The sequence below is a fragment of the Schistocerca serialis genome, chromosome 3 (assembly GCF_023864345.2).
Source record: "Schistocerca serialis cubense isolate TAMUIC-IGC-003099 chromosome 3, iqSchSeri2.2, whole genome shotgun sequence".
NCBI classification, from domain to species: Eukaryota; Metazoa; Arthropoda; class Insecta; order Orthoptera; family Acrididae; genus Schistocerca; species Schistocerca serialis.
In genome coordinates, this window is record NC_064640.1 from 732,535,169 (window position 1) to 732,561,902 (window position 26,734).

Sequence of the window (26,734 nt, forward strand, 5' to 3'; positions counted from 1 at the left end):
TTTGGGTCTGTCTAAAGACAGACGCCATGTGGGCACCATCCTTATCTGATCACATGTATAATAAGTTTGGGGTTCAAATGGGTGTTAAACACACTATGGCCTATAGGAATCATAGGAAAACAGACATAGGAGAGACTTAAACTAAAACTTATCTGAAGTCAAAACTTCGATAAGAAATCCGGTAGATCTTGAGGAAATGGCAGATGAAGTGATGTCTGGTATTATGACCTCATACTTAGAAAATTGTCCAGTCACCAAGACGTGCACAAACAGGAGCGTACCTGGATGGAATGATCATTTGGAACTGCAATGGAAGCAGGTAAGAAGAACGTTCAACTTTGCGAGAAGGAAAATACAATGGGCAAAATATTGGGATGCCCTTGCCAAATACAATCCTGCCATTAAGCAAGGGGAACTATCACCCTCGGAGATATTCTGTGAGGTGAAAGGTACAGCTACTAGAGCCAGACTTCATAAAATCCCCACAAGAATACCAACCAACCCAGGAGACACTCTAAGGAAGGAGGATGGCGGGTATACAAGGATAGCACAAAAGATCCTGGATTTGCTCCCAAAACTCATTTCCCTCAATGCACTCTAGCTGGTAACACAGACCAGGTTTCAGTTCCTGGAAGGTAATGATTTACAAGTAACCAAAAGGAGAACTGAGAATCTGTCAGACAATGTGTTGATTTCAAAAACATCACATGGGTGGTCCGAATGTTTCAACCATTCAAGTCACCAAGCTGAGACAGAATCTTTCTGGCTCTATTGCAACAAACAAGAGAGGGCTTACCAGACACGTGTGCTGACTACTAAGAGTCAGCCTGGTAGCAGGAGCCTAATGCTTGGAGGACAGTAAAGATTGTTTTCATTCCAAACCAGGGAACACTGAACGTTCCAAGGCTGAGGAATTGAGACCAATCAGTCTATCCTCCTTTCTCCTAATGATATTATAAAATATGGTTAATGTGAATGTTGGGGAAAGGAAGTTAACTTAGGTTCCTCTACGTGAAAACAAACGTGCATATTAACTTGGCAAATCATGCAAAACAGCACATCATGAACTTGTTGGAAAGGTGGAAAAATTCTTTATACGTTCAGAAAACAGCTCCCTGCATCTTCCTAGATATTGAGGGAGCTTTTAGCAATACAATTTATGATTATAGAGTTTCAAGAAGACCATAGCATTAAGATTACGATATGCCAGGTGGATTGAAGACCATGCTGAGTTGACGATAGGTAGAAGAACCATGAGGAATGAGAAAATGTTGATCCTTTTGTCCCCACAGTTGTGGAACCTAGATGTGAATGAACTTGTCAAAGAGTTAAATACTGGAGGATACTTTGCCAAGAATACACAGATGAATTAATCATGTCACAACAATGGCACAATTCACTCTGAACATTGTGCAACAATGCAGCAGGAAATAGAATCTAAGGTTCTGTCCCAGGAAAACATTGTAGGAGGAGGATGACGAGGAACAGATTAATGTTTAATGTCCTGTCAACATCAAGGTTATTAGAGACAGAGCACAAGCTTGAATAAGGGATGGATGGGGAAGGAAATGGGCCACACCGTTTCAAAGGAAGCACGCTGACATTTGCTTGGACTGATTTAGGGAAATCATGGAAAACTTAAATGTGGATGGCCAGATGTGGGTTTGAACTGCTGTCATCCCGAATGCGAACCCAGTGTGCTAAACACAGTGAAAACTGTACTTTTAACGTTCATGAGGAAGCATATACAGCACACGTACCGAAATCATATGCTCTTCAAGGAAGTTCTACCATCAGAGTTGATAATGAAGTATCTATACATAACCCTTGATGGAAAACTATCTTTGACCTCTCACATTAAGAATATTTGTCCCAAAAGAAAAGGTGCTATTATGTGTACTAAAAGGGCCTGTGGTAAAAACTGGTGTGTAAGTCCCAGGAGCACGTACTGGATATACACTTCTGTAATAAAACCTATGATAATCTATGGGGCTACTGTACAGTAGAATAAAGTAGAACAGAAGGTGCTTGACATACTACAGAGACTGGTCTCCTTAGCTATAACAGGCGGAATTAGCAGCACACCAACTGCTGGGATGGAGAGTATACTGGACAATCCTCCATTACATCCCTGGGTTACAACGCAGGCAGCAGAAGGGCATACAGGTTAAAACTTGGAAACCTATAGGATATCCAGAATCCCACACCAATTTAGTAAATGTAGTTAAGTATAGGAATGGTCAGGGAAATGCCAGCTAACTAGACAATAGCTTCCAGCTGCTTCAATAAACATTTCAAGACAACAAATGGCAGTCAGGGGCAGTGGAAGAATGAACCACAATACCATTCATGAGAGACAGTCTGGCTTACTGGTGGATTGAAAACAGACAAAAGTGCTGGGGACAGGTTACAGCCTAGACATGAGAAAGCAATCTCAGTAGGGAAGCTGGCAACAATATTACTGAAGGAAGTCCTTGCTATTAGAGAGTGTGTGTGGAAGAGAATCTGCCTAGGTGCTACAAGGATTGTGGCAGTTGCATTCACTCAGACAACCGAGCAGCTCTGAAATCTCTACCAGCCCCAGAAACGAGATCAAAGATCATCACAGAATGCCATAAAGACCTTCTGAGGCTCAGGGATTGTCACAGGGTGAACCTGCTGTGGTCCCTGTTCACCCAGGAATTAACAGCAATGAACAACGCTGAACTGGCAATGACAGGAGTGACTACTCTATTTATTGGGCTGAAAACTGTCATAATCATCACCGAGGTGATGGAAAAGCCACATAGCTGCATTAGTAAGCAGCATGCAGAATATTGGACTAAGATCCAAAAACAAAAAATTGCAAGCTAATGATGCCAAACCCATTATTTAACATACGTCCTATAATTTGAATGATAGATGAAACTCATTTTAGGAACAATAAATGGCCATGGGAACTTCAATCAACACTTGCACAGAAAGGATATGGAGGGCAATAAAACTGCACCACATTCAATTTTCCAATGCAAATTGTTTGAGGCCAAAAGACACAGTATATTCAGGTCATTAATTCCTAAACAAATTGTGTATAATAAAGACCTAGAGCAGCCACCATGAAACTAGGCACCTCAAGGACACACCTGCTCCCTGAAGTCTGCTGGCACATAGCGTTGCAATTCGCTCACCTGATAGCTTTGTTGCCACATGTAATATCTTAAAAATTCCTTAGGTGAGCACCGGCTGAACGTTCAGTGTTTCCATGCGATATCGTGTGTTCACTTGTGGTTTCAGTCTCCCATGGAACAGTGCATTGACCTGTGTTTGGTAGTGAGCGAAATGCAAGAGCAAAGGCCTGCACATAGTGCCACTCAGGTCGGTGCGCATAAAGGGTGAAAAGACAATCGAAAACTATCTAAGATCATTATGTCAAATGTACTGAAATTTTTACTGATCAGGTCAACAATGAAAAAGCCATAAATTTTGTGTAACCTCATAAACTGACAGGAAAAGAGTGTGCTATTCCCAAATCTTCTATAGGCCGTCTTAGCTCAACAGAATCTCTAGATGTGAAAAACTGTATCGATTCTCCTAGAAAGGGATAGCAATGAGAACAGAAATCTACAGAATCTGACGATTTCAACAAGGAGGTTGCATGTGGAACTGTTCTTGGTTATTGCAACAGAGGAGGATGTTGTTGTTGTTGTGGTCTTCAGTCCTGAGACTGGTTTGACACAGCTCTCCATGCTATTCTATCCTGTACAAGATTCTTCATCTCCCAGTACCTACTGCAACCTACATCCTTCTGAATCTGCTTAGTGTATTCATCTCTTGGTCTCCCCCTACGATTTTTACCCTCCACGCTGCCCTCCAATACTAAATTGGTGATCCCTTGATGCCTCAGAACATGTCCTACCAACCGATCCCTTCTTCTGGTCAAGTTTTGCCACAAACTCCTCTTCTCCCCAATCCTATTCAGTACCTCCTCATTAGTTATGTGATATACCCATCTAATCTTCAGCATTCTTCTGTAGCACCACATTTCAAAAGCTTCTATTCTCTTCTTGTCCAAACTATTTACCGTCCATGTTTCACTTCCATACATGGTTACACTCCATACAAATACTTTCAGAAATGACTTCCTCACACTTAAATCTATACTCGATGTTAACAAATTTCTCTTCTTCAGAAACGCTTTCCTTGCCATTGCCAGTCTACATTTTATATCCTCTCTACTTCGACCATCATCAGTTATTTTGCTCCCTAAATAGCAAAACTCCTTTACTACTTTAAGTGTCTCATTTCCTAATCTAATACCCTCAACATCACCCGACTTAATTCGACTACATTCCATTATCCTCGTTTTGCCTTTGTTGATGTTCATCTTATATCCTCCCTTCAAGACACCATCCATTCCGTTCAACTGCTCTTCCAAGTCCTTTGCTGTCTCTGACAGAATTACAATGTCATCGGCGAACCACAAAGTTTTTATTTCTTCTCCATGGATTTTAATACCTACTCCGAATTTTTCCTTTGTTTCCTTTACTGCTTGCTCAATATACAGATTGAATAACACCGGGGAGAGGCTACAACCCTGTCTTACTCCCTTCCCAACCACTGCTTCCCTTTCATGTCCCTCGACTCTTATAACTGCCATCTGGTTTCTGTACAAATTGTAAATAGCCTTTCGCTCCCTGTATTTTACCCCTGCCACCTTTAGAATTTGAAAGAGAGTATTCCAGTCAACATCGTCAAAAGCTTTCTCTATGTCTACAAATGCTAGAAACGTAGGTTTGCCTTTCCTTAATCTTTCTTCTAAGATAAGTCGTAAGGTCAGTATTGCCTCACGTGTTCCAGTATTTCTACGGAATCCAAACTGATCTTCCCCGAGGTTGGCTTCTACTAGTTTTTCCATTCGTCTGTAAAGAATTCGTGTTAGTATTTTGCAGCTGTGGCTTATTAAACTGATTGTTCGGTAATTCTCACATCTGTCAACACCTGCTTTCTTTGGGATTGGAATTATTATATTCTTCTTGAAGTCTGAGGGTATTTCGCCTGTTTCATACATCTTGCTCACCAGATGGTAGAGTTTTGTCAGGACTGGCTCTCCCAAGGCCGTCAGTAGTTCCAATGGAATGTTGTCTACTCCGGGGGCCTTGTTTCGACTCAGGTCTTTCAGTGCTCTGTCATACTCTTCACGCAGTATCGTATCTCCCATTTCATCTTCATCTACATCCTCTTCCATTTCCATAATATTGTCCTCAAGTACATCGCCCTTGTATAGACCCTCTATATACTCCTTCCACCTTTCTGCTTTCCCTTCTTTGCATAGAACTGGGTTTCCATCAGAGCTCTTGATGTTCATACAATCCAACAGTAAAACAATACAGAGTGATCCCCATGAAAAAATCAATTATTCTGGCTCATAGACCTCCTTCCTTTGTATTCTCTGCTCCCTTGGTTTCTGATTCAGAAAACAAAATGATGGGCAAACATTTTTGATAGGCTGCAAAGAAAATGAAACAGCAAGAGCGAAGTTGTTACATACAAAGCATTTACCGCATGCTAAGGACAATAGACCTGTAGTGTACTTAGATAAAACTTGCGTGTGACAGAACCACACCAATAAGTGTATATGGCACGACTCCCAAGTTAACGGTGGTTTGAAAGTGCCTACTGGTGGAGGTGTCAGATTAATCATCACACATCGTGGTTCACTGATTGCAGGCTTCATGCCAGAGGACAAATTATGAGGGTAGTCCCAAAAGTAAGGTCTCCTATTTTTTGTAAGTACATAGACTTGTTTATTTCTACAATGGTTTACATCAGTTTACAGCTTGAACATTTAGCTATTTTTCAACATAATCGCCATTTCTCTCAATGCGTTTTTGTAGACACTGTGGCAGTTTTTGTATGCCCATGTCATACCAGCTCGCCGCCATGCTGTTCAGAAAGTTATGAACCTCTTCTTTCACCTTGTAGTCGGAGCTGAATTGCTTTCCGGCAAAATGTTCATTTAACTTAGGGAACAGGTGATAGTCACTGGGTGCCAAGTCAGGACTATAGGGTGAGTGGGTGATTATGTTCCACTGATGCAGGAGAGCAACTGTTTGCCGAGCGATGTATGGGTTAGCGTTGTCATGGAGAATGTGTATGCCATTGCTCAACATTCATCTTCTCCAGTTCTGAATTGCCCGTTTGAGTTTTTTCAGAGTCTTGCAGTACCTGTCAGCGTTAACTGTGGTCCCAGTGGGCATAAAGTTGACAAACAATACCCCTTTCCAATCCCAAAAAACCGTTGTCATGACCAGCACACTGTGATTGTTTGATTTTCCGCAGCTTTGGTGAAGAAGGATGCCGCCACTGGCATGATTGTTGCTTGGTCTCAGGTGTAAAGTGGTATGCCCAGGTTTCATAACACGTGACAATTGAGTCCAGAATGTTGTCCTGTTCAGCTGCAAGGCAGTGAAGAAATGCGCGGGAAGCTTCAACTCGTTGCCGCATGTGGTGCTCAGTCAGCATGCATGGTACCGTACCCATCTTGCGCACACATTCCGGTGTTCAATGTTTCCGTTAAAATTCTATGAGTGTTGCTTCGAGAAACCTCAGGGACCAACGTGCAGAGATCATCCAGGGTGATCCGCCGATCTTCACGCATGCTTTGCTCAACCGTCAACACTGTCTCCTCAGAAACTGACAGTTTCCCGCTTCTTTGTTCATCGTGAATTTCAATCTGACCAGTTGCAAACTCTCCACACCACTTACAAACATTTTTTGACATCCATGCACAACTCACCATATACTTCTGTCAATTGGCGTAGGATTTCAATCAGCGCAGTGCCCTTTGCATTCAAAAACCGAATAACTGCGCGCAATTCGCACTTGGCGGTAACATCAAACTACTGTTCCACTGGAAGAAGACTCAGATACCATGATGGATAATGACAGTTATCATTCTATTCAAACACAAAAGCTGCCACATCCAAATAGGCGCAAGGCAGACATTATGGAGTGGTCAAAGAGAAAGAATGTTTCATTTCAATCAATGAAACGAAGGATGAACTCCTGGCTGTAAAAGAAATCCTAGGTACAAGAAAGACATTTGAATTTGATCAACTGGCAAATGAAATGGGACACCAAATGGTATGCTTGCCACTATCACTGCCAATATAACCCTATTGAGCTGATATAGTTCCAGGTTAAACAAGAAGTGGTTGGACACACACACACACACACACACACACACACACACACACACACACACACACACACACACACACACACACTACTGTCATACTTGCTGCTGTCAACCATCTAACACATGACGCTCTCTACAAAGTTACTCAGCATGACTGGGTGAGGTACAGAAAACATCCGGAAGCAGTGCAAGAAGCTGATTTTGTGAGCCATGGGTTAAGAGTCAGCATAGGGGAACCTACGAAGATAAACGCCTGGCAGAAACAAGCGACAGTGAATTTGAAGATACAGAATCAAAAGATGCTCCAATTTAGGTAACTGTAGGCTACATAAAGAGCTTACTTGATTTAAATTTTTTCCGCAATTAATTTTCGTTATAGCAGGTGATTGTAAATGAATTTCTCTCTTAGATATGCGATAAATCTGTAAAAAGTGGTCACAATTAGCTTACTCGCCATTAAAAATAAGATTCTCAGTACTGCATTCATTAACAATGACAGTTTTTCACAAAATATGTATCGAATTTGTTCACATTTGTATTTCATCTTATTGCATTGTCCTCTCTCTTACACTTCAGAAATTTTCTTCCACTGTTTTTTTCGTCTTCCATACAACGGTGTAGTCATGTTTTATTGCTGAGTGTAATGCAGTAGCAAGGGGCTACACAAGTCAATGTGCGTGAAGGACAAGGTTGTCATATCATACGTAATGAAGGTTTTTCATTGGGCTGGCCAATAGTGAAGTAGCCAGGAATAATATAAATTTTGTGCAAGTTCATAAAATGACAACAAAACCTTGTGATAATTCCAAATTGACAGTATCCCATATTAACAGTGTAGTAAAGATGGCAGAATCTCTAGATATGAGCATGTAAATGAAAATGGAAACTACACAATTTCACAATTTTGACAAAATGTTAAGTGCGTAGAACTGTACTTTAATACTACAACAGAGGAGAGAATCTGACAGCTAGAAAAATACAGAGTGGTCTTTTTGAGAAATTAAATTATTCTGTCTCACAGACCTCTGTTCTTTGTCGCCTCCTCTCTCTCTGCTTTTGGTTCAGAAAGTACAATGATGGCCACAAATTTTTAATTGAATGTAGAGACATTGCAGCAGCAAAAGCAAAATTTTGTGTAAAATACACTTACTGTGTGCTGAGGGTAATAGTCTTGTAGTATACTGCAGTTAAATTTGGGTCTCACAAAATCATACGCAAAAATATATTTTGCTCGTTTTCAATGGAAATATTGGCCTGAAAGTATCTACAATTTTTTTGTACAGCATATATCAGCAATTTAGGTGATGGGTGCAGTAAAGAAGAAGTACAATCTGCAAATACAAATTTTTTGGGAGGTAGGGAATGTTTTCGGTTGTATTAAGGTGACCTGTCGGAACTAAAATCCTGTTGATGGTGTACGTGTACTTGCGTGCTGTCGCGTATGGAGTGTCTCATAATAAAATGCATTCTTATGTGACACGATACAATAATAGTGTCACATATGTTACCAAAATTAATTTCACAGTTTTCTTAACAACTTTCTGACTGTAAGTTTCTACTAGGTCTAACAGAACACAAATTCATCACCGACGACATTTTTCGTTACATGGGCTGAACAGTTTCACACCTGTTACAGTGTTCTATTTTAATCTCTGAATACTTTCACGTTTTCAAGATAAAATATGTACCACGTGCATCTGTAAAGTTTGAGAATGTTCATACATTATTTTCTGTTCACACATGTCAGTGATTCTGTTTTCTTCTGCAGCTTGAAGGAAAGAAATACTTTTGTTCAAAACTTATTTTAACATCAGTTTTTATTTATTTATTTTCTTTCGTAGCAGCTGGGAAGAATTTTATTTTGTGAAGAACTCCATTATATTCTAGACTAAAAATAGAGATGTCTAACATTTAAAAAGGTTTTGAAATTATCACTAACTGGCAATGCTGTAGGACGGTGAGATGACCTTGAGATGTCTATTTTAGTGACAGCCGCTATGGTAACTGGTCTCCTACTGCACTTCGAGGGAATGGCAGGGAGAGAAACTGCACAATAAACTCATTTCTGGTGCAAAATGTAGTGAGCTGTTTTTCTGGTTCCCTGTGCAAATCAAATCAATATAATCTCCAGTCTAAATCACAATTGTTTTGCAAATTATTTTGTGGCTAATTCTGGTTCCTTTCCATTGCAATGCATTTCTGAATTCCCTTACTTTCTTATACACATTTATAAAGGATACAAGAAACCTCACCTTCATTTGGGGTCAAAATGAAGACTGACTGATCTTCAAATCAAAGCATCTATGATGAAACTGTCGATGATATCTCTAAATGCCTTAGAACTTGTGCCACTTACAATTAGATCATTGCAGAGCATGAATAATAATACTTTTGTATGAAGTTCTAAAATGCCCAGTCTACATACCTGAGTGGGTTCCTTCTAAGGTTCATGAATTTGTGATGTAAGCAGACTTTATAGGATCAGAGAATACAGTAACAGATGGGGATGAAGTATCAGCATTACACCCAAGTAAACTCTTTCCAAACTGATTAAAAAAGTAAAAATATTGAAGTTGTGAATGAAGCCACACACACCTTTTTTAGCTTTACACAGAATTCCCACGTAAAACAAATGCAATATCATTTGTTACAATATAAATTCATGATTTTACTATGTCTGTAAAATTACGTTTTACTTAGTATGTAGTTTTATATGGAAATTATTTTAAAGTGACAAACCTGCCGATGGCATATTCTTGTAATCTTGATCTGAATCTTGGCCATCCAAATTCTGCAACAGAAAATGGAAACAGCAATAATAAGTTAATGTTCAACTACTGTATATGTGTTCTTTTACCAAAAAATTTGAACAATGTGTTGTAGATTGATATTAATAAATTACTCCTTATATGCAGCTACTCAAAATGGTTAAAAACTGCAGTACAGTGAAGCGAATTTTCATCTACCTCTTGATAACTTAATTTATGCTCAAATGAGTCTAATATTCCTATCTGATGTGTCATTGATACATTAAGATACAATGTCCATTTTAAATTAAATGAAAAATGGGAATCACACAATTAATGAAAAATGATATCATCTGTTGCTTGGCTTATTTGAAATTGCATGTGTATTACACACATACAATTGATGAATATAATGAAAATCTCAAATGACAACAAAAGTAACCCCCAAAAATATCAGCAAACACAATAATTAAAAGTTATTATGCATGACCGTATCGTTAACCACAACAGCAATCAGTTACTATGCTGCTCCAAGCATTGGCTAATAAAGAAATTTTTTGGTGTCTACCTGTCTGCAGACATCATTACTTTGGAAAATGCGTCTTTCATGTCATTCTTGTGGAAACTGTTGAATACAATGATCTACACCACCACTTCTGAGCAGTCATGTTTCTGCACAAGAGTGAACAGGATTCAAGGGGGGTACCACCATAAACCAAAAATCCTGCATCTCCATACTGATACTTTTCAGACTTGAATTAATAAGAAAGTGTTTTTGGCTCCCGCCACACAGTAGCATATTGAGAATCACTGTGTAAATGCAAATCACACTCAAATGTGAAGTTACAACTTATTGGTTCAATTTCTATGTTCTATGGACCGCTGTAAACATTATTTTTAATGAAACAATGAATAAGGAATTTGAAAGTTAAGTATTATGGAGAACTCTTAAAAAATCACTGAGAAACCGGTTAAATAAAGATGTAGATTAATCAGTGACAATTCCAAACAGTTTGGAATTACAATTTCGTCACAAAAGGAAACTCAGTAGCTGGTAATACTTTACAGAAAGCTGGGCAAAGTTTTAACGACTTTATTAACATGCAAAAAAAAAAAAAAAAGAGACTTTTTAAGTTTGTGCCAATTTTCCACATGTGTTAAGTCAGGGCATCAAAAAATTATTTTGGGCTATTTAGAAAGTTTTGGAGTTATTCAAAGACTCTGCACCCCACACAGTTAATTTTATAGCAAATTTAGCTCATCAAATACTGAAGTGAATCAGTCACTGATAAATCAAATTAGGCTTGGTAGTACAGGAAACATATGGGCTTTTGGGGGCGGGTGGGGGGTATCTCATTTCTTTATAAAAGTTTTGTCCTATTTCATAATTTAACGCAGTATACAGAAAAGCTTCAACAGAATGAAAGTTGTAAAGCATCAAATTTTATATTTAAGGACAATGGAAAGAGTTGCATTATTGTGCAAATTGCATGAATTATAGTGTACGACTTAAAAATCACATTGTTTAACAGAAAAGTTCCTGGCAGAAATACAGTAATGCAACACAGCCAAAGAAAATAAACACCTACATTGCAGTTTCATACGAAGTTTGCACATTCTTTACTTCAGCATTATTTAGGTCTTTTCCATTCAGAAATTGTAAGCAGAAATAAGTAATAAGTTTGGAGAAGCAATGGCATTATTACACACAGAGAGAGAAAATGGGAGCTATATCGTAATACAGACAGTCACAGCCCATTTACAGAACATTATTACAGGCAAAACTGTAAATTACTTAAGAATATAATTGAACATGCTAAAATAATGTATTATATGAAGAGGACAGACAGGTCTCAGAATGGAATTAAAACTGTAAGACCCGTAGTTACCGAAGTAGCAGGGCAGAATGTAGTGTTGTGTAACCTATTTACTAATTATTTCCTGTCAATAGTTGGCAAGTTGAATCAAAATTTTATTGGAACAGACAAGTGCGCAAGGCTTTAGAAAGCAGGCATTCTCTGATGATTATGTCACATATAATCAATTAGCAAGGAGTAAGTTGAATCAATGAATGAATTACTGAAGAGTAAAAACTCACAAATGTGTAACAAAGTATCAGAGGATAAGACACTCACTCATTTTGAGTATGAGCACTTGTACCTGCTCATGCTCTTAATCATGAACAGACCAGTTCTGGTGTGGTGGGGATTGAGGGAAATGTGCACACACCATGTGGTAGTGACAACACAGGAGAAGCACGAGTGGTGAAATGGGGGAGGATGATTTCTGACAGCAGTACGTTCACAGCAGTATTGACAACGGTCATCATAGGCCATCGACAGAGATCGCCCAATAACGTTGGACGACTGCTTGGTCACAGTGCATCCAATCTTCTTCGTCAGTTTTTGACAGGATCAAGAAGGTTAGGTTAGATTAGAATCTATTCTATTTACGAAGTAGGTTATACTTTAACCTCCTAGGTTGGGATGGATACACCACCACCTCTGTGCTTGGAGATAAGTGCTACCATGTGGCTTTAGCTATTAAAAGGATGCCAAAGGCATGTGAATGAGCTATACATGTATTAAAAAGAAAGTGGTGAGTACTTTACACTTCGTCCTCAGTTACTGGAATTACCAAACAAGTTTTACGAATATTTGAGATGAAGGGAAAAACATTCTGGTACATATTCAACACGATCTGCGACGACTCTGAAAAGTGAAGTTACCAACACTGTTGGAAGTTGTGCAGACATACGTCAATTAACCTTCAATGACTATCATTAAGCATACATGTGAAAGACAAACAAAGTTTAGAATAAGATACTCTGAATACATAAATCAATGAAAGCAGAAAAATACACACACACACACACACACACACACACAAACACACAAACACACCACGTTTGCAAACCACTTCATGTAACAGAATCACCGGTCTACTGGCGTAAAAATGCCAGTAAACAGTAATAATAATTTGTAGACAGCTAATGTCCTTCTGCCACAAAACAAAAAAGATCCACTACAGTTGCATACGATACGCCACTCTTTTCACTCGAACAAATTATTTTTTGAGGTTATAATTTACGCCTCAAATGTCCGATAAAGATTTTGCCTACTTGTAGGTAAAAGCAGACGTACACAATGACAAGTGCAATTCAATTAGTAGTAATGATGACGTAACAGTAGTGATGATGAATTTATAATCCCTTTGCAACATATGAATAAAGAAGCCTATAATTAGTGGATATTAGTGACAGTGAGGAGGAGTACATATCAAGTGGTAGGGAAACAGCTTTGCCTGAAAATACAATACAGTATCAATGTGGATTCAAAATGATGAAGATGTGTAAAATTCAGACCAATTTTTAATAGAAGAGAAACATTTCAAGAAAAAGACACACAAACTGAAAGAATTATTAGTGTTGTTATGTCACAATGTGAATAAAGAAGCCAACTATTAGTGATAGCAAACTAGATACTAGGGAAAAAAGAGGAGGAATGTGTATTCAGTGCAGACGGAACATCTTTACATTAAGATATGTTTGCAAAGGTTACAGTAGCTCACGAAAAAAATTAGTAACACAAGTCAATGTTGTAGAAAATTAAATTAAAGAGACAGCATGTGTTCAGCAGAGATAAAAAGCTGTTGAAGACGTAGAGGTTAGGAGGAGGAAGAAACCTTCTGATAAAGAACAAGCTGTAAAAGCAAGTCGGAATTTCCGGAATGATGTTACAGTACAGAAGCGCATGCTATGAGAAAATAATGGGAAGAGACACGTTGAGTATGTATTTTTTGTAAATGTGGGGAAACCTAAAAGCTTACTGTTTGATAATTGCTCCCAGCTCTGCTCAAAACTATACAGAGAAGAAATGCTGAAATCCAAGTCAACGGTTACTCCTTTAAATGCATGTATAACATAACAACTGTACTGAAAGTAATGTAACTATGAAAAATTAAAATTTTTTGATGAAACTGTGTATAGAAAAATATCGATATTGTCATGACGGAAAAAACATTACTTTCTTTAGACCTACTTAAACAAATGTTATTAGTAAGTATTAAATAGAAATTAGAATATGATACTATGTAAAAATGTAAATGACTGTAACACTCACACAGAACAGTATTTCGTTCATAGTCAATTTTCAAATATTCATCCTTGACCTTGGAGCACCAAGTGGCGAATGCAGTGGTGAAAAGGAAGCAGAAGGAAGGAAGCCAAGAGTGTGGAAGTGTTTTCGATGCCCAGAAATAAAAATTTAAAATCGTGCCTAATTGTGTGTCAAATCATTTATATAAAGTGATGTGTCTATTGGTTAAACATTTCCGGACATATAGTATCAAAGTTTTGAGCCACTGCAGCAGTTGGAATAAAGTATCTGGGAAGGTGTGATGGTGAACCATACTAAATCGCATTGCCAGATTCACGAAGAAAATCTGCAGAATTGGTTGACACCGCTAATTACAATGGAACATTAACAACAAAGCAATAAGTCTATTATACTTTTTAATTAGGCATGGAGTGTGGGTCAGCTTAGTGCAAATGCTGAACATTGTTTTCTTGGAACAGTATAAATTTTGTATTCACAGTTGTACTAAATTTCCTTTTTTCCTACACCTGCACGACTCATGCCTTCCTATGGAAATTGACATCAGGATGAAGAGACAGGGATTTCTGCTACCCACACTTCATGCCTAATTAAAACGTATAATAGGCTTATTGCTTTGTTGTTAATGTTCCATTGTAATTAGAGACAGTGTGTGTGTGTGTGTGCGCGTGCGTGCGTGCGCGCGTGTGTGTGGGGTTGGGGGGGGGGGGGGTTTGCACATCATAACTTTCATTATATTGATTTCCTATTCAATGTGTATGTAATTAATAAAATTGCGTGTATTCAATAATAGATTTTTATGAACGAATGTAAGAAAATTAATTTTTTGCACTTAATGTTGTTTGTTGTTTTAATCATCAGTATGTAGACTGGTTCCGTGCAGCTCACCTCTCCTTCATGTTACCTCGAACATGAACCAGGATGTTTACTTCAATACTCTCGGTGGCCAAGTGTTACCCTGTCTTCGTGATGTCATGCTGTGAACACTTCCATCTTCCAAAATGACAACAACTGTGTTCCCAGGGTTGCTTGCAAACATTCCTGGTTCGATGAACACTCATGCATATTACTGCACCCCAACTAGTCTAATTGCAATCCAATAGAAATGTTGGGACTATTCTGAACAACAGGCAAAATGTAGCAATCAACATCTACACAATTCTGTATCTCCATGGCACCTAATCGTCAATGAGTTTGCTTTAGCAGACACACCTGAAGAAGTTCGTAGATCCTCTTCCTTGACAAACTAGTGCTTTGTCTTCCTTGATAAACTAAGGTTATTACGAGGTGCTATCCAAAATTTCGGGTCTGGTGCTGCCATCTGTTGAAAACCTTACCTTTGGAATAATGGTCACCACCACCCTCGAAGTAGTTTCCATCAGCACGTACACACCAATCCCAGTAATTCTGCCACTGGTCAAACGTTTTCTGGAAGTTCTGTTCTTTGAGGGTGTTTATCACTGCCAGCGATGCTTCTTGAATCTTGAGTGTTGAACCGACGGCCTTTCAACTTGAGTTTCAGTTTTGGGAATAGCGCGCAAAGTCATGCCAAATCAGGTGAGTACGGTGGATAGGGCAGTGTCGCCATGTCGTTTTTTGCCGAAAAGGTCCTGGTGAGCAAGGATGCACGACAGGGTGTGTTGTCATGATGCAGGAGTCAGTTCCCTTGACACCAAAGTTCGGGCCACTATCGCCGCACATTTTCACGGAGCAATCGCAAAACATCACAGTAGTACAAGGAATTCACTGTTTGGTTGGATTGGACAAATTCTTTGTGTTCAGTTCCCTTGGTATCAAAGAAAACGATGATCATGCTCTTCACTTTGCACTTCATCTGTCTTGCTTTTTTGGGTCTTGGAGAGCCCAGGCTCTTCCACTGGGGCAATTGTTGCTTTGTCTCTGGGTCGTAACTGTAAATCCAGCTGTTATCATTAGTGATAACCCGTGACAAAAAGGTTGGATCATCAGATGCGGTCTGACAAAGGTCCATGCACACTTCAGCACACTGTGCCTTCTGATCAGCAGTCAAAATCTTTGGCACAAATTTTGTGGCGACACGATGCATACCCAACTCATCAGTCAACATTCGTTTACATGTCCCATAACCAATACCCACTTCATTCACAAAGTCTTGAATGGTTCGACATCGATCCGCACAAACCAGTTGTTGAAGTTTGGCAACAATGTCTGGCATTGTGCGACTAATGGGCCTTCCAGTGTGAGCATCATCTTCGACGTCTGTACAGCTGGCCCTGAACTGAGCATGCCACTCAAACACATGTGTACGGCTCATGCTCTGTCCCCCAAACACCTGTTGAATCATTCCAAGGGTCTCCGAAGCACTTTTCCTGAGATTCGCACAGAATTTGATACACACGCACTGTTCTGTTCGCGGATCCATTGTAAAATCATCACACACCCAACACAGAGAATTACGGAAATCACTTGGACATGCAACACATCCTCCCAGCTGAATGCCACCCTGCACACTGACTCATCAGATACGCAGCTCTAGCCACCTAGTGGGGCAAAGATCTACTCTTCTACTTTCCAGATGGTGACAATAGTCCCGAAAATTTTAGATTCCAGCTCATATGATGGTTAGAGACAGTGTTACATGGCATTAGTGTGATGTCTCCTGAGGTTTACAAATTTTTTGACTGGTACTCCAAAAACTTGAAATACAAGGGTAGCTTGAAAAGTTCTTGGAATGGGATTGAAAGAAATGACTTATCTCACTTTTTTATTTTTCAATATAGTCTCTGTTTACACTACTGTACTTGACCCAGCAACAGTCAGTGCCTTGATCTCAGCTCTGCAAAATATCCATCAACTTCAACTGTCAGTCCTTTGTTTGAAGAGAATGTCTGTCCACTGAGGAAAGTTTTCAGCTTGAGGAAGAGAAGAAGACTGACAGAGCCAAATCCAGCAAATAAGGTGGGTTTAGCAGCAATTTGTATTTTAGTATTTTAGTTTGTGTATTTTTGCCATTTCAATGGTACTTGTGTTGATGAAAGATGATGTTCTTCCTTGCCAAACCTGGACTTCTCTCATGGATATTTTACTGTAGTTAGTCCAGGTCAGCATAATACTGTTCCATAATTGTTTGACCAGTTGGAAAATAAACTATCAGCAGAATCCCTTTTGGATCCTAGAAAACTGACAACATGACCGTACCACCCAACTGTATTGCTTTTGCTTTCTCCGGTGGTGGTGAATCAACAAGTCTCTACTGCTTTGATGGTTGTCTCGTCTCTGGGGTTTAGTAGTGCTATGAACAGGGTCAAACAACATTTAGACATTTTCATTCTAATACATTTCTGAACCTGCATTACGAGCCAAGGCACTCGTCCAGCAGATCATTTTCATATATCCAATTCCACTGTTAAAATGTGATGTGCCCATTCAGATAACATCCTTAAAGCTTCAGCAATTTCTTGCATTTTCAATCGATGATCCTCCATGAGCATTCTACGCACTATTGCTGTAACTTCTGAAACGGTGGCACATCTGAAACAGTGGATCATCATCATCTAAGCTGTCTTGACCAAACTTAAACTCATTTCTTCACTTGGCAATAGTTGAAAATTAAGATGCACAGTCTCCCTGTGTGTTCTGAAAATTGGCATGAATTTCCTTTGCTTTCATACCTTCCTTTACGAAGTACTTAATAACAAATCAAAATTTTGTTTTTTCTATCCTCACATTTTACTACATGGGAACAACAACAAAGAGACGCCACATCACAGATTTCTACCCAGAGTACAGACATCTCGTTGTGATTGTGTGAACTAACTACCCTTGTAAGGAAAAAATTAATGTTAATATGATACTCTAGCATAGGCAAATGTGGAAAACTGGTGTCAACTTCAAAACCTTCTACTTATAAGTAAACAAAGCAATCATTTGTAAATACAACAATTATTTCCAAAAAAAGCGTTACTTTAACCTAACTTTTGTTTCATGTGTCCCCATAACTGTCTATTTAATACCAATTACCATTTTCAAAGACTCAAGTAACTGAGGAGAATTTCTATTAAGACCTCTTCCATATCATATAATGAATTTCTTTATTACGAAAAATATGAATGTTTTTACAGAACAGAAAAAGTATTTTTTAATATTCAAATGTATCTAAGTACTGCATCTGATGTAATAAATGATGGATATTTCAGAAGGAACTATAAATATTTGGGACAGTGTTAAAAGAAATAATTTAGAGTATAAAAGAACAATATTCTTGCACAAAAATGGTTTTGTGGCTATATGAAAATCTAAGTGGAGTACATCCACGATGGAAGTGCAACTAGTTGGTTATAACCTGATGTGTGTAGCCTCCTACCTATAACAATCCTTTGAGTATTGCAATGGAATTCTTCAGAGGTGTGGAAATATTTTGAGACTGTTGTTTCTTGAAGATTAACATTTTATGTAATGATACAGATCAACTTTCATGTGACAACAAACATATTTGTTCAAAGATGCTAGTCGACTGTTGAGAGTCAGGAAAAAAGGATAATGTCAAGGAAGGTCATGCTGATAATTGGCAGCCAACAGTGATATGGAAGCTCATTTTCAAGGGATTAAGTTTAACTTATTACACTCATTGAAGCACAGCAGTAGATATCTTGTAGTCACTTGTTTAGGCAGTTACACCCATATCTACTGAAGGCACTGCATGATTGAGTAGACGCAACACACTGGATGCAGATAATTGGCAGTGGTGGTGTTGGCAGATAGTAATGGTCCTTTCCATGTTGTTTGTGACAATGGAAAATTTGAGACGTACATGAAAATATAAATGAGGAGGGGTATTGACTGGCATCTTAAAACACTGACATTAGTTGTCCATAAAACACCTGAATTGGATCACTGCATATAAAGGAACTTGCCCTTAGGAACTTGCACTCTCAGCAATCAATAGCATGCCACTGCAAGTGTACTCTTGATTTATGTAGTTGTATTTCATAGTGTTACATTAGGTCTACAAGCATTTTAGATTGATCTCTTTGAAAGGTGACTGCTAATATCCCATTACTATTTTGCAACCATAAGAGTCATAGCAGAAGCTCTTTTTATTAATGACATTTTTATTCACATCAGTGGTCACACTGTCAAACCACAAAACATTGCTTTACCTATACACATGTTTAATGAAATAATTTCCTTCACTTAGCAGCATTAGAGAGCCAAAATCAGAGAAATGTTGCAAATACCACAGCTCATTTGTGGGCAGGAAAGAGGGAAAAATTCGTTAAAGCTCTTACTTTTTATTCTGCATGTTAGAAATTGCTACATATTCTTTGCCTGCAGTCTGAAAAGAAGTGTCAATGAAATTGATATGGACATTAATAAGGTATTTCTAACCTGGCACTGTAAACGATATTCTTTGCCAAATATACAATGGTCCTCTGTCTTTTGCTGGTAGCCACTTTTTAAAAAGCCATTCACTCCCAATGAAGTTCCCAATAGAAAAACACCTTTTTTCCATAAAATGTGTGTCAAAACATTGTTTTTGCATACCATCAGGCCAGCAAAGGACGGCCACCATAACTGAGAGGTTGTCAGCATTCAATAATAATTCAGGCCTATTTCTCATGATATGTGGTATCAAACAGAAGGCATGGAAGTATCATACACATACATGCAAGTTTTTTCTTATAAAAGTGGTTTGCGTGTGTGTGTGTGTGTGTGTGTGTGTGTGTGTGTGTGTGTGTGTGTGTGTAAGCAGCCATGCACGCACGTGCCTGCTCATATACGAAAATGATACAACTATGACAACTGCATATTTCGAGCAGCTGTTCACCTGGACGGTGGCATGCTAGAATACAACCTTTGACCTGGTGTAACGAGAAATGTGATTCATCTAATCAGCTGACACACTTGCAATGATCTACGGTCCAAACTTGATGATCTCATGGAGTCAACATGGGGTCATCAAAGGTGTGCTCCAAAACACACATATCTACAGAAGCATTGTACTCTGTAGTCAGATTTGCATGTATCACTGTCTACCCTGGTTTACAAAGTGGGCAAGCCTCCAACCTCTATGTTCTGCGATGAGGCTTGTCGCCTACTCATGGTTTCACTATCCTTCAACCACCTTCCATACATACTCATGGTAGCAGCACATGAACAGCCAACGAACTTCACTGTGAAAGTCGTTAATGTTGGTGGATTTCCCAATTTGCAGATAATATTGTCACTAAAATGCTTCCCCTTTCACCTCTGCTCTCCACTGATATACTTTCCTTACTGTATCACATGCCTACACCACAAGCAGGTGTCATTCACTCTCATGGTGGGCAGTGATCCTAATGTTTTGTGTCGTCAGTGTATACGGAGTATGTCTTAAGAGACATCAGATGCCTTTCCTCCATAGTTTTTAAAGATATTTTGAGTTCTGCCTTTGTGATATGTAGGCTGCAGTAGTGTTTCTTAGTGCAGATCAAAATCCATATTAGGACTGGTTATACTAATCTAGTTTGACTGTTAATAGCTCATCACCCAGGGATTTAGGTTTTCAGATTCATTGCAGGATATGTTCCAAGTAGGAACCACAAAAAACTCTAATAAAGATGCATCACGAAGGAATTCAGTGAAATGATCTGTACTCACATATTCACAACTACAACAACACCAACCACTAACACTAACACTAACACTAACACTACTACTACTACTACTACTACTACTACTACTATGTTCGTATTCACAGTGTTTGGAGATAAACAATCCTAGATGTTCTCATGCTAATTCAATGAGCTGTGAATAATTCATTTTGAGCTGCCACAGACTAAGACAAGCTGCAATGACAGTACTTCCAACTGCACACAGCTGTTTCAAATGAACTGCTTTGCAGAGCAGGAAAATTGCATGGCTATAGCTGCCTCCATGGGAGTTGCCGCTGCTGTGCGCCTGCACTACCAGAAAGGATCCCACTGAGTTACTAACAGAAGTCCCATTTGATAGTAAAGTGACTACAACTGTGCAACTTAAGTCATTTCACACACCAAACTGGAATTGTATCTTAAAGTTTCCTGATAAGGTATGCTATTCCACACAATATGCTTCACAGACTGGGATATTTCTTGTTTCCATTGTGTATTGTGTGTCACTGGTTCTAATAATCTGGCTGAACCAAATTTTCTATTTATCCATCCAGTCATCGAACAATATCTCTAATAAAGCTCAGAACTTTGAGTTAGTTATTAAATACTTACTGTAGGTTCTCTACTAATTGACAGAAGATGTTCCATTTGTTCTTCTAATTTCTCCATACCGCAAGACATCTGACTGATGCCAGAATCGTGTGATGTAGTTTCTCGTTCCTTATCCAGCATTTTCACAGAACTGAGGCCACCATCAAAACTATAATTCTGTATTTCTGTGGTTGTTCTGTGGAGTGACCTGCAAAACACAAAGATTCCTAATTAACAGAAAGTTAGAAAATAAATTTGAAAGGTAGAAACCCTGCAGTATATTGATTTTAAAAAAAAATTACATACTGACCTGCTATTTATGTAAATCGTTACTTGCAGACCACTCATGTAGGAGGGTTGGAGTTTAAGAGGGATACTAAACCAGCTAGAAGAGGATGAAAAGGAAAGTAGCCATGGACTGTTTAAGGAACCATTCTGACATTTATCTGCAATTATTTAAAAAACCAATGAAAAATGCAAATCAAGTTTGTGGGATAGGAACACAAAGCCCACTCCTGAAGGTGAGGTGAACACCTCAACCACTTTCCTTTGTTTCTTACAGAGACCTAATACATGGCATACAGACCACCTTAGTCTTTATTCTACAAATTTTACTTGCCTTCTACATCTACCTCTACATATGCACTCGGCAAGCCACCAAACAGTGCTTGACAGAGGATTCCCTGTACCACTAATAGTCACTTCCTTTTCTGTTCCACTAGCAAACAGAGTGCTACAACAAGTATTTATATGACTCCACACGAGTCTTAACCTCTTGCATCTTCTCTTCATGGTCCTTGCATGCAGTGTATGTTGGCGGCAGTAAACTCATTCTACAGTTTGCTTCCAACACCAGTTCTCTAGATTTTCTCAATGGTGTTCCTTGAAAACAATGTTGTCTTCCCTGCATGTACCCACATTTGAGTTCCCAAAGTGTGTCCATAATACTTGAGTGTTGTTCGAACCTACCGGTAACTAGCAGCTTGACTTTGAATTGCTTCAAAGTTTTCCTTTAATGCAACCTGCTGCGGACCTCAAATACTCAAGCAGTTCCATTTGTTCTTCTAATTTCTCCATACCGCACGACATCTGACTGATGCCAGAATCATGTGATGTAGTTTCTCGTTCTTTATCCAGCATTTTCACAGAACTGAGGCCATCAACAAAACTATAATTCTGTATTTCTGTGGTTGTTCTGTGGAGTCACATTTGTGTCCTATATGTGTCCTATTTGTGTCCTACTACTGCCCTTATGCGCTCGTTACATTTTACATCACTTTGCACCGTTGCGCCTAGACATTTAATCAATGTGACTTGTGTCAAGTAGCACACTACTTATGCTATATTAGAACATTAAGGGTTTGTTTCTCCTACTCATCTGCATTAACTTAAATTTTTCTACATTTAGAGCAAGCTGCTATTATCACACCAACTAGAAATTTTGTCTAAGCCAACTTGTATCCTTCCCATACATCACAGTGTCATTAGCAAACAGTCCTAAATTTCCACTCACCATGTCCACAGATCATGTCCACAGATCATTTGTCTATATAGAAAATAAAAGCGGTCCAGCACAATTCCCTGGGGCACTCCTGGCAATAACCTTTCCTCTGATGAATACTCGCCATCGAGGACAACACACTGGCTTCTGTTATTTAAGAAGTGTTCATGCCACCCACATATTTGGAAACCTATTCAGTATGCTCATACCTTCGTTAATAGTCTGTAGTGGTGCACTGCGTCAAATGCTTTTCAGAAATCTGGGACTATGGAATCTGCTTGTTGCCCTTCATCCATAGTTTGCAGGATATCACATGAGAAAAGGGCAAGCTGAGCTCTCATGAGGGATGCTTCCTAAAACCATGCTGATTTGTGGACAAAATCTCTTCAGTCTGGAGGAAATTTATTATATTTGAAATAAGAATATGTTCAAGAATTCTGCAGCACACTGATGTTAAGGATATTGGTCTGTAAGTTTTTCAGTATGTTTTTTTACCCTTCTCATATACAGGAGTCACTTGCACAAATTCCAGCCACTTGGGACTTCGTGCGAACAAGAGATTCACTATAAATACACCAGACTTATGATGAGTGCCTAGATAGAAGCCTTAGATCTGCTACATGATTGTATGCAGGACCAGAATTTTTGGCGTTCTCGTCAAGATCTTTTGCTAAGGTATGGAGGTGGTAGACTTCGTATGGCACGCACATCAATCCTTTTATAGCTGCACAAATTTCTACTAACTTTTGCCTGTCATCATTTGCACGGCCTCTTTTGAATCAAGAGTGCAATAGCCTTTGCTTCCTCAGACTTTTCTGAATTTCGTTGCTAAATGAAGGTGGGTCTTTTGCTTGCTTAATCCATTTACTCGGCACACATTTCTCCACAGTGTAATTTACAATCCGTTTAAACTTTGCCCATAAATCTTCTATGTTCATCATACTGGAACTAAATGATGTCACCTCACTGTCTAAAAAGGATGATATTGACTGCTTATCTGTTCTTCCTGGTTCTAGTAACTGCCAGTATTAGTGTCCACCCCATATCCATGATGATGTTAGGTTTGTGGGGCGCTCAACTGCGTGGTTATCAGCGCCCGGCCCCCTTATCCATGAAAACTGCTTTCAGTCATGGTAGGAACACAACACATAGTACTTTCAAACCATTGCATCCCCAGTGTGTGCCGTTTCCAACTGATGCAAATGTGTGGAAACTAACCTACAGGGTCAATTAGGTGATACTATTGCCATCACCCACATCAGTGGTTTGAGTCAATGAAGAACACACAAATTTCCACATGGACATGTACACTCCGGAGCAGTGACACCTGTGCCAAACTGGTTCTCTTTTTAGTTAATCTATACAAAATTGTCAACACTTGTGAAACACGGCTAGTTTTAGCTCTTATCTTCCTGCATGTATGTAAGTACTACCTTCCAATTTCTATGGAAAATGTTCTGTAGACATTGCATAACCATCTAGGGATTTCAAAAGCTACACTTAAAGATTCTCTGGAAGAGCGGAAAACCACCTCAATGCATGTCAGTAAATAACTGTAACAAACATCCCACACAGAAGGTAAAACACGTCTGCTTCGTAAGAAGACTGAAGACACAACAGAAGAAATAAATTTTAATATATGGTTGTCAATATTCATACTAATGATAACACACGGTAAAAAATTGGATCTTTTGAATAGTGACAAAAAGAGAGTAATAAACTTGTTTTCACTGATATGATCACAACAATCAGCTTGTGCAATGCACTTTAGTTAGTAAATATCACACATATAAATGTATCTGGGAAAAATACAGCTATTTCCAGCACTTTTTTGACAAGCTCACCCAGTTGAAAACTCTGGAACTTGATATTAAACTGAGGTGACAAAAGTAATGGGATACTTCCTAATATCGTATTGGGCCTTTCTTTTTTTGCCTGGTGTAGTGCAGCAACTCGACCTGCAGGATGTTGGAAATCCCCTGCAGAAATACTGAGCCATGCTGCCTCTATAGCCATTTATAATTGTGAAAGTGTCGCCACTGCAGGATTCTGCGCATGAACTGATTTCCTGATTATGTTCCATAAATGTTCAATGGGATTCATGTCAGGCTATCTGGTTGGCCGAATCATTCGCTCAAATTTTCCAGACTGTTCTTCAAACCAAGCGCAAACAACTGTGGTCTGGTGTCATGGCGCATTGTCAACCATGAAAATTTCATTGTTGTTTCGGAGCATCAAGCCCATGGGCGACTGCAAATAGTCTCCTAACACAACCATTTCCTGTCAATTATTGGTTCAGTTGGACTGGAGGACCCAGTCCATTCCATGTATGCATAGCCCACCTCATTACAAAGCAACCTTGTAGAGCCTTGTTGACAATCCAGGTCCATAGCTTTGCTGGGTCTCTGCCACACTCAAACCCTACAATCGGCTCTCATCAGCTGAAATTGAGACTCATCTAATCAGGCCACTGTTTTCCAATAATCTAGGGCCCAACTGAAATGGTCACGAGCCCAGGAGACACGATGATTGTGATGACGTGCTGCTAGCAAAGGCACTCTAATCAGTTGTCTGCCGCCCTAGCCCATTAACGCCAAATTTTGTTGTGTTGCCTTAATGGATATGTTCATCGTACGTCCCACATTGATTTCAGTGGTTATTTCTTGCAGTGTTGCTTGTCTGTCAGCACTGACAACTTTACGCAAACACTGCTGCTCAGCACCCTCTTGGCACTGTGGATCTTTGAATAGTGAATTTGCTAATGATTTCCAAAATGGAATGCCCCAGGCGTCTAACTCCAACTACCATTTGGCGTTCAAAGTCTGTCAATGCCCATCATGAGGCCACAGTCACATTCAGAAACATTTCCACATAAATCATACGGATGCAAAAGACACCTCTGTCAATACACAGCCCTTTTCTACCCTGTGGACCCAATACTACTGCCATACCTCCGTACCTTGTGGACCCGACACTACTGCCATGTATATATATGTGCATATCGCTATCCCATGACTTCTGTCACCTCAGAGTACACCATTATAGTTTGATTTTCACTTTGGGCTGAAACATAGCTGCTGAATGCTTCATTTTTAAAATAATGTTTTTCCTCTGCTCACAAAAATTTGCAAAATGTGCCTAATTCATCAACAGAACTGCTGAATGACAGTTCTGCTTTCCAATATCTTTTGGACGGATTGTATCAGTTCTATGATTCAGGGACATTCATGCAATGCAGAATTACAATTCTTCTTTGGGTTGTCACAAAATGTATTTAAAAGATACTGTAATACTTTAAACAGAACTTTCATAATGACTAACTATTATATTCACCAACATTGGGATGACTGTAAGGGGGGGGGGGGGGGGGGTGTTTGAATAAAAATAAAATACTCGGAACACGTAGCCATTTCAAGCATCACATAATGCTCTGTTAAGCTCTGTTCTGAAAACAGACATGATCATCTGTAAGTTTGAATTTAGCTTCACAATAATTTCAAATTGTTAACACCAATTCATTCTGGTTACCTGTAAGAACCAATGTCAAAGTGAAAAGCTTGTAACACTGTTTATACTTGACCTCTGAACTCTAAAAATATTTGTATGTAACTCCAATGACAAGTAACAGAGAAAGCCAAAAGGCAATAAATTTATTTTGAAATGTTCATAAACTGTGATCTTCAGCTCTGAAGACATTTAGATACAGATTCCTAGAAAAATAGGAAATGAAAAATTTGATTTTGTGAATCGTTTTGAATATGTAGTCTTAAATGTATTTTACACTGACATGTGATACTGCACTGCATTTTAAATAGGGTTACAAAATTTCAAACCCCTCCAGGTGTGGGTGGGTAAGAGCAGGACTAATTAGGTTAAAATCCTCTGCCGCAAGAGATTTATGAGAAATCCAAATCAGAATAACCAAAAATGAGTTTGAACTACATTCCACTCAAATGTTTTAAACACAACTGCACCACCTCACACAATATGTG

The 26,734-nt window shown here is 39.0% G+C and overlaps 1 protein-coding gene across 1 annotated transcript in view; it reads right to left on the bottom strand.

Annotated features, from left to right (window-relative positions):
* The window catches only part of LOC126471166 (CLIP-associating protein 2-like), a 62,255-nt gene that overhangs the window by 17,748 nt on the left and 17,773 nt on the right, over nucleotides 1-26,734 (bottom strand). The window contains exons 5-6 of the mRNA XM_050099269.1: nucleotides 21,263-21,449; nucleotides 9,917-9,968 (exon numbers count right to left, since the gene is read on the bottom strand). Of these exons, the coding sequence (XP_049955226.1) occupies nucleotides 9,917-9,968; nucleotides 21,263-21,449 (239 nt within the window). The remainder of the gene's footprint in view (nucleotides 1-9,916; nucleotides 9,969-21,262; nucleotides 21,450-26,734) is intronic.